The 9,534-nt window shown below is 42.6% G+C and overlaps 1 protein-coding gene across 1 annotated transcript in view; it reads right to left on the reverse strand.

The window, feature by feature from the left end:
• cntn3a.1 (contactin 3a, tandem duplicate 1) overlaps positions 1–5,534 on the reverse strand; it is a gene marked incomplete at both ends in the record, with an annotated part of 119,490 nt that extends 113,956 nt beyond the window's left edge. Inside the window, one exon of the mRNA XM_080732658.1 lies at positions 5,480–5,534. Within this exon, the coding sequence (XP_080588784.1) occupies positions 5,480–5,534 (55 nt within the window). The remainder of the gene's footprint in view (positions 1–5,479) is intronic.
• Positions 5,535–9,534: the final 4,000 nt, after the last annotated feature.

Below are 9,534 nucleotides of genomic sequence, written 5' to 3' on the forward strand. Positions count from 1 at the left end.
CTGCTGTTTCTGGTTGATATAAAACAAACCTGCTCCCGTCCACACCTGTTGACTTTATACAACCTGATGGACGGACGGACGGTATGAAAAGTGTGCGCGCACGTGTGTGTGTGTGTGTGTGTGTGAGAGAGAGAGAGAGATAGAGAGAGGGGGGGGAAGAGATGGAGAGAAAGAAAGATCTGTCGCTCAGGGTCAGACTCAGATCAGCGGCTGTCGCCACCAACAGTCCCCGTTTCTTGCGCCCGAACAACGGCTGTCATTCTCTCGGTCTCCCGCTTCTGTTCCATATACCAATAGCGATCCAGAAAAATATCAAACATTTTTAAAAGAGTCGGGCTGGCCACGATTGTCTTGCGAGCCACTAGGATGGATTGGATCTGTGTGTGAACCCTCACACTAAACGACATTTATGCCCGACAATCGGCGCCGATTCAGACGCAGTCCCCCTGATACTCGGGAGGGTCATTAAATGCCACGATTATCTGCTAGTGTAAGGCCAGCTTAAAACTGTGTGCAAGTCCACATTTTGATCTATTTCGGCCGAGAGAAAAGGCCAATTGGGTCACTAAAATCATTAGGGGCGGTCCTCTGGGGAGAATGCAGGTGCATAGTGAATTCCATATCAATCCAGCCATGGTAGTTTTCCAGTTATAGTATGTTGTTTGGGACCAAAGTCATTGAATGAGCGACATCCGCATCCAGCCTATAGTGGACCTACTAATATGAATAATAAATAGCATTACAAAGAAGGCCAAATAAATGGTTTTCATAAAGGTATTATTGGGTTATTGAATAGCTAGTTATGGGCATTTTGTGACACTTAATAAACGTAATCTTTCCCTGACATGGACTGAAGTTATAGTGGCCACTCACATACGCAGCCTACCATGTAAAAAGAAACAAAGACCAGATGGACCATAAGGATCCATTTGGTTCTATTTGTAAAGAGTTAAATGAACACTGAGGATTTTACTTTGTATATCCAATTGTGTCATACCATTTTACACTTAATCTAAACTAGTATACATATCAAGCAGCTGTTCCATTCCCTGTGTTCCCCGCATTCAATATCATGTTCACCGGGCAAAGAGCATTGATTGAATGCAACTCCATGTGAAGGAATAGCAAATTAAAGATTTTCCTTTTGTGTGTGTGTGTGTGTGTGTGTGTGTGTGTGTGTGTGTGTGTGTGTGTGTGTGTGTGTGTGTGTGTGTGTGTGTGTGTGTGTGTGTGTGTGTGTGTGTGTGTGTGTGTGTGTGTGCGTGCGTGCGTGCGTGTGCGCGCGCATGGTTCTCTTGCTGTTCCCTCTATTGAATGGCAACATAGACCCAAGAACATATTGCTGTTGAGAATGTCATTTGTCATCTAATTGGAGTAATATCCCTACCTTTTCCTCTCCAACATTGGTTATTTGTCACTTACCAACTGCCGTCTTCTATAGTAATGGGAACATTCATCATGGTTTACAACAGTGAAGTAATGTAATCCAAACTTCCAGAATTCATGATTTGACCATTTGGGGATTTGATTTGGCTGGTTGGCAATGGGCAGAGCTTGATTATATGGATCCTTTTGCTTCATACTAAATACCTACAATGCAGTATGAGACAAAGTCAACAGTAAGTGTCCAAAGCATAATTATGCATTATGTTTACTGATGACAAGCTTAACATCTTTATCACTGCCTACAGTATTTGCACAGTATGTGTAAGTAGCTAATTAGTGTGATGTGGATGTGTTATTTTAATATTGTTCCTTCGTGAGAAGCAATCCTAAAATGGCATAATAATTACTGTCAGTATTTCGTTATATTTATAGTAGAATTTTCTTATTAATGCATTTGAGTTTAACAAAAATACAACATACTGTACCCAAAGGACTATAGAATGGGCTATAGAATACTTGCTATACTAATAACATATCTATTCATTTGACAAAGTTGTATACAGGAAACGTTTCTAGGTTATCTCTCTGTGTATGTAAATTCAGACTTTTGCATACACACTATTTTCAATGCTGGATGGAGAAAATATAACATAAATTATGGGAGCAACCTTCACTGGAGAATACTCTGCAGTACATCTTCATATACAGTAAACTTCAAAGATGCAGTGAAAAATCGTGCATAAGGGCTCATACAGGCTCTGCCACTTTATGATGAATCAATGAGTTAAATCAGTACATACTGTGCTATGCAGTCAATGTGCCCCAGAATTCACCAAGCAGCTATGGTAGTGTGCAAAAGATATACTGTGCAGTCCAGAAATATGTCCTTAATTTCCCATTGACATCGCAAGATTTGTGGAGCTACAATTTTAATAGTGTAGTAATATGTACGATTTCATTGTGGAGTTGGTAAACACGTATGATTTAGGAGCAGTATTGTGTGACTGGCCATGCACATTTCATCACATTACTCACATTAGAACAGGTATCCCACACTGCAAAATACAGGGTGTTATACTGTATGGATGCTTACAGCTCCATTCTCAGTCAATTAACACTCAGGATTTTGCAGTATGGAACAGATCTTATACCAGCATTCAACGCATCCATTAATCAATAGTGATAACAATCCAGGTGTGTTTGTTGGATTGAATAACAAAACCGGCCTGCATCATGGCAACACTACTGTATAGTGAACATGCTACTGCACAATGGAAACAAGACTGCAAGGACTTTTTGGGTGTTTTGACTGAAAAATGTAATGGCAGGTGCTGCTTTTTTAAAACACTTACTGTCCGATATTAAATCTGTAATCAAATATGTAAAACCTGTAGGTTGTATAAAATGTGTACTTTCTGGATGAAGCTTTCTACTTCCATCATTTGCCAGCTTTTTAATTGTGGTGATGAACTGCGTTCTTATCTAATTTCTCTCTCTCTCTCTCTCTCTCTCTCTCTCTCTCTCTCTCTTTCTCTCTCTCTCTCTCTCACTACTCCACCATATACTGTACACACACACACGCCCTTGCCTTGGGCATTCCAAGCCCTGAGGGAGAGCTAGGGGAGCTCTGGTTAACTTCAGATGAACTCACAATGGGAATGCCTCCCCTTGGCCCGTCCACACTCCTCCCACACAACTCCACGCAATGTAAAAACACGCACGCACGCACGCACGCACGCACGCACGCACAACACCACTCAATGTAAAAACATGCACGCACGCACACACGCACGCACGCACGCACGCACGCACGCACACACACACACACACACACACACACACACAGAGAAGTGAAATCTCAGAGTCGGGATAAATAACCTACATAACATTACCTATATCTATCTCCCATCCTCACGCTGTGCTTCCTCCACCCGCTATGGCACATGCGCCTGCATACTGAAATGCTTATCGTGTCTTTCTCAGAACGCAGAGGGCTTTGGAAGTCTATCGTTATGCTATTGCACCATGCTTGTCTTGGAAACTGAGCATATGTAATGTGGCTCCGTCCTGAATATTAATGCTTGGTTAGCTTGAGCTCCCAACTGTGAGGGTGAGCCCCACAAGTGAGGCAAGGGCTGTGCAACACAATACACTTCATCTTAATGTCTCGCCCCCTGCTCCTCTGTCAAGTACTGATGTGCTTTGAATGTGTAACTTTAAATGTTGTACCCATACCTCTTAATTACAACTATAGCTGTTTGCGAAGGAGGGGTCAGGGGAATAAGGGCTGATTTATAATTCAATATTCAATGCTGCTGTCGCTCGCCTAAAACAACAGACTACATGTTGTGAACTCGTAGATTGGCTATTTTTGGCAAGCAACACTGTCATACAACAGAGTATAAATTAAGCATTACAGTATTGTTCACACAGATCACGTCCTTGGATGGGGTCCTTCAGGCAGTGGCATCTGTGCCTAAGCTCGTGCTAGGATTGCCGCTGATGTCAGACGCGCGTGTGTGTGTGTGTGTATTTAACAGGATGCCTAACTAGGGCATAAAATGTGATCTACACTTAATCTTGAAATTACTAATCCCAAAGTGAATCACAGTTCCCTGAGGAAAGCCTCATTAGACAACCCCTGATGCGTACTGGATCTAGTGATAAGTGGTGCTAATTGCCGTGTAGGCAAATGTAGGCACCGACGCCACATGCTCTCACGCTCTTAAATGGAGACAATGCATGCACGCACAGTCGCACACGCACACACCTGTACATACACGCACAATTATTGTAGGGCCTCAGCTGTGAGGAGGGGCTAGCCAGATTTCAGACGCTTGAGTTTACGGGGGGAGGGACTTTGACTTCCCCTAAACCAATCACTAGAGATCAGTGGATCCGCCTACTTGTGGCTTCATCCACATTGCTAGCCATTCCAAGCCATTAGCAAACACAATGGAAACAAACATCGCGTGTGTGTGTCTATGTGCGAGCGTGCACGCGTGCGGTCGCGAGAGATCGTGAGAGCGTGTGTGTGTCTGTCTGTGCGAGTGACTGCTTCCATACAGAACTGCGACCAGAAACATGTAATCAACATTAACAGCTTGGTGAAATCAGCACGTGTGTGTGTGTGTGCCCGCGTGCCTGTCTGGTGTGAAATGTGATCGTTTCAATTGGATATTCGTTAGACCTACCCCCTGCGCTCATTGGAGGAGCCGCCATTTCGGACGGTAAACTGCAGATTCATTACACAACACCAGACCACCCTGTAGACAATATGCCTTCCGGTTGGTTCCAAGATTTCTAGCGGAAGTGCTGCGCTTAACGGAAGTTACGTTAGGGGAAAACCGGAGAAGCTCACTTCCGGGGAAGCTCACACGGCGGAAGTTGAACGCTTTCTGCCTTATATTGTCACCAGGCTTTTCTCTTCGCAGATGAGTAAAGCCTGGCTACGCGAGGCTAACACCAGACCAGAGAAACAGTCCTCTCAGAAAGTGGGCGGGTCTATGGGCTGGAGCCAGGCAAAGGAGGGGTGGCTCTGAATGATTACTGATTCCTCAGGATGCCTTACTCCAGCTTTAAATACTGACATTGTTAGGAGTGTTTCACCCTGAACATTTTGTAAGGGGAGGAAATTAGGCCCTTCGTTAAAAAGCAAGATCAATGACAAGATTTCTGCGCTACGAATGGAACTTCAATTAGGGCAACAATTGAGGTGCAATTTAAAATGAATGATTTTCCTCATTCATATGGTACGTTACAAGATAAGGGCTTTCTTTAAGAATGAGAGCCTCACTTATTCTTCCCAAACATGATTCAATGACTAAAAGGGTAATGAAGGGAATAGTTCCTATTCATCTTTTGAAGGACTACTGGTTAGGTGCCTTTAGTTGCCAATAGAATGAATATATCATGAATATTTTTTTATCCCCTTTAAGTTTAGGAGACTTGTAGATTTAGAAACGTATGCAAATCCTCAGCCCTGGAAGCAAATCCATCTTTTAGTGCCATCAAAATGTGATGCTCAATTAATACAAATGAATAACAATATTTAAATAACGAACCAAAGAATGGGAAAGTTTGGGAGGCTTACCTGCCAGGCATTCCACCAATGATAGTAGCAGTATAAGTTTCCATAGCAACTCCATTTTAATGGTCTCAGGTCAGTACAAGCTCACATCCAATCACAGGAGTGCAGAATCTTGGCTTTGTCCTTTCTGACACTTTCTCTGTTCTTCTGTCAAAGGAAAGGAAAAATAGAGTAAGTGAGTGTAATAGAAATAAAGAAAGAGAGAGAGAGAGAGAGAGAGAGAGAGAGAGACATGGCAAGGGAAAGAAAGAGAGGCCATTAGGCATTCAGAACCAGTGGTCATTGGTCACTGGTTTAGTCAGTTGGAGTGTTTTATATCACATCACATCACAAGGATAGTAATTGTCCATGTTTCCTAGGCAACCACTAGGCCCAGTCTACGATAGGGCCTTTTTCTACATTTGCATGGTGCACCTATCATCCATACTGTTGACTTTTTGACCCCCTAAAAGCAAAATCATGGGGATGATGAGAATGTGCCCTGTCTTTTAACCACATTCCAACCATATTCTGGGGGAAAGCATTTGGCGAAAATAGCCAAACAACACATTGTGAGCTAAGCTTGTAAACCAGTTATTTTTGCAGAAAGATTTGTTGTAAAGGGGAAAAGGAGTGGACCAAGTATGGAGCCCTAAGGGGCCCCTACCTATACACGGTTTAAGTCTGGCATGGTTTAGCTCATTGACTACAACTCACAGTATAATGCTGACCTTTTTCCCAACCATACCATAGCTTGTTTGATTTTTCAGGAAGCCATGGCCATTGCTCAGCCCTAGCCAAAGCGGTGGAAAGTCAATGATGTGTTGACGCTGATATAGTAGGGTTGTAACAATAGATTATTCACTTAAAGGAGTGGTGACACCCCCCGAAATTTAACATTGTGCTGCAGTAGGTCACGTGGTCTTTCTCCAAACAGTCTGAAAAGGAGGCGGGGCCGTATCAGTTAGTAGTGAATGTATACTTCGTCCGTCGTGCGGTGCCGCGCAATGTATACTTCGTCCGTCGTGCGGTGCCGCGCACAACGTGATGCGTTGTTGTTAGCGTGTAGCAGATTTTATAGCGAATGCTATATAATTTTTACCCCTAGAACTGATTTGATGTTGTTTTAAAGTTGGTTTAGAAAGTCGGAAACACACCTCGGACAGCTTTTGTTGGGTCAGTTTCAAAAGATAATGATATGGATGCTCGACTCCGCCCCTCCCCCCCATATAAGCCCAATCAAATTAATGTATTGCCGTTACCGTACAGAAAGTACTACTTTCAGTTAGGGATGGTCCGATCAGATTTTTTGGAACCGATCACCAAGCACCGATCACAAAAGTTTGATCACCCGAAACCGATCAATCACCGATCCGATCAAGTTATTATTACATATTATTTATATTTTCGAAATGTTAATGTTTTAACTTTAATTCATTCATTCACTCATGAATTCATTTATATATTTGCCTTATATTTATTTACCAGAATTACTATGTATTTATTATCATAGCAGTAACTAATTATTCCTTCAGCACTGTGGAAATCAATACCCCAAAATGGCCTCAAGTGGGCATACTGAACGGCTGGTTGATCGGATGCACCGATCGGATCGGATCGGTGAATTTACCTTTTGATCTAAACCACCGATTATCGCCGATCACGCTTTGATCGGCCCGATCCGATCCATTGCCGATTGATCGGTAACATCTCTACTTTCAGTACAGTAACTACAATAAATTAATTTGATTGGGTGATTTAACATGGGGGTACATGACATCATTAAAAAAAAATGCTAACCCGACCTTCAACGATTATTCTATCAATAACTTTTTCTATTAAATGTAATAATCGAGAAGCAAGTTTAATATTTTTATAGTTTTAATGTCTTATACCGTAGTGAATGTCAAGGCATAGAAAAGAAGACAATTTCTCTCCAAAATTAACGGCTTTATTCTTCCTCTTACAGAACATGTCTTTTTGAACAGAATGGCTATTCGCAGCAGATAAAATCACATCAATTACATTTTCAATTCAAATGGGCTTTTTTGGCATGAGAAAACAAACATTGCCGAAGCAAATGTCAAAATATAATAAAAACAGTTGAAAATGGGGAACGTATATACAGTTGGAGGGGGTACAGAATAGTGTAAACAGAGCTATGTCACATTGTGTTGTTACATGTACTGTATAAAGCTTTTTGAAATAAATAGCAGCAAACTTTTGCAGTCACTTTGGGACAAATAGCAGCATTTTTTTCTCAAAACATTTAAATATATACGAAAAAGGAGCAGCCTCAGATGTAAAATGTGTTTAAAGGTAGCTGCTCTGTTTGCAGTAGGTCTAGATCACATCACTCGTTTTCCTTAGTAATTGATGGCTAACAACAATAACACACACTAGTACAACTTGTACACTTTTTTTCCAGACATTTCTAACCACAACCGGTCGCAATGCATGCCAGGTAAAACTCTTAAAGGGGCATAGCCCTACAACTACTAACATCAGCTCCGTCTCTACAATATCAACGAATCAACGTGCAAAAAGTCTAATTGATTTTCTATAATCGACAATCTGAGAGTCCACTTAAGCTCCTGCCAGGGCCATGGGGATATAGTGTGTGGAACTGGGGATATACAGTAGCGCGCATGGACAGGGAGGTTTAGAAAAGAGAGTCCAGACATCTCCAGGCCGCCCCGGAGAGAGCCACGCAAGCAGGCGGGGAGCGGGGACAAGTACTCAGGGCTCCCTGGCTCAGACACTCTGTCTGAGCCCTATTATACTTTGTGGTACCGTACGACGTACCATAATGTGAAAATAGCTAAATTAGCTGATCTACAATCTCAACGCATCGAGCGACATTATTTTGGGGGTGCCCGCTGGCCTACCGCTCCATGCGCAAACCACATAGGCTCAGTGTAGCCTGACAGCGTGTCCCTGGTTCGAGTCCTAATCCCGACTACCGTTGCTGCGTGTCACTCCCCATTTCCTGTCAGTCTACTGTCCTATCAACCAGTAAGACACCCTAATCGGGAGATAAGCGACCGTCAGGTCACAGCGTGATTTTAGGGCAAAATGTGTAGGAGCAGTGTCCAAAAATGTGTTTGAAAAAATCGGCCTGATGGTGGCGCTATATGGGACAGATCCATGTTGATGACATGAGGGTAGACATACTGGGTAGCGATTTGCGTGATTTTAGGGTTAAATCTGTAGTAGTGTCCAAAAATGTGTTTTAAAAAATCGGCCAGATGGTGGCGCTATATGGGACAGATCCATGTTGATGAGATGAGTGTAGACATACTGTCTACCGATTTGTGTGATTTTAGGGCAAAATCTGTAGGAGCAGTGTCGAAAAATGTGTTTGAAAAAATCGGCCTGATGGTGGCGCTATATGGGACAGATCCATGTTGATGACATGAGTGTAGAGCAAGTGTGTACCGATTTGCGTGATTTTAGGGCAACATTTGTAGGAGCAGTGTCCAAAAATGTGTTTTAAAAAATCTGCCTGAAGGTGGTGCTAAATGGGACAGATCCATGTTGATGACGTGAGTGTAGAGCAAGTGTGTACCGATTTGCGTGATTTTAGGGCAAAATTTGTAGGAGCAGCGTCCAAAAATGTGTTTTGCAAGAATGGGCCTCATGGTAGCCATGTGAGAATTGATGTGGAGGTTGTGGTTTGGCAGGCAAGGAGTGTGTGTGCAAAATTTGGCATGGATCGGGGCAACAGTTGCTGAGATATGAGCAGGGCAAAAGTGTGACTGACAGACTGACAGACTGACAGACAGACTGACAGCCGGTGGAGGTTTTGATAATAACTGCGACCTGACGGTCGCAATAAAGGCATAAAAGCCAAAAACATACCTTAAAAAGTCTACATTTTAATAAAACTGCCTAGTACTGTATGTACTAGGCAGGCTTTTATCAGTGTCTGTGCTAACCAAAGCGGTTTATGTTATCTACTATAGGTTTTATATCAGATATTTGATATGAATCAACATACAGTAGAGAGGGAGCACTAAACCTTGTCTCCTTGTGCAAACATAGACACTGATTTGTCCTAGCAAAGCTCTTACAAAAGA

Source organism: Nannobrachium achirus (genome assembly GCF_963921795.1).
Source record: "Nannobrachium achirus genome assembly, chromosome: 9".
Lineage (NCBI taxonomy): Eukaryota > Metazoa > Chordata > Actinopteri > Myctophiformes > Myctophidae > Nannobrachium > Nannobrachium achirus.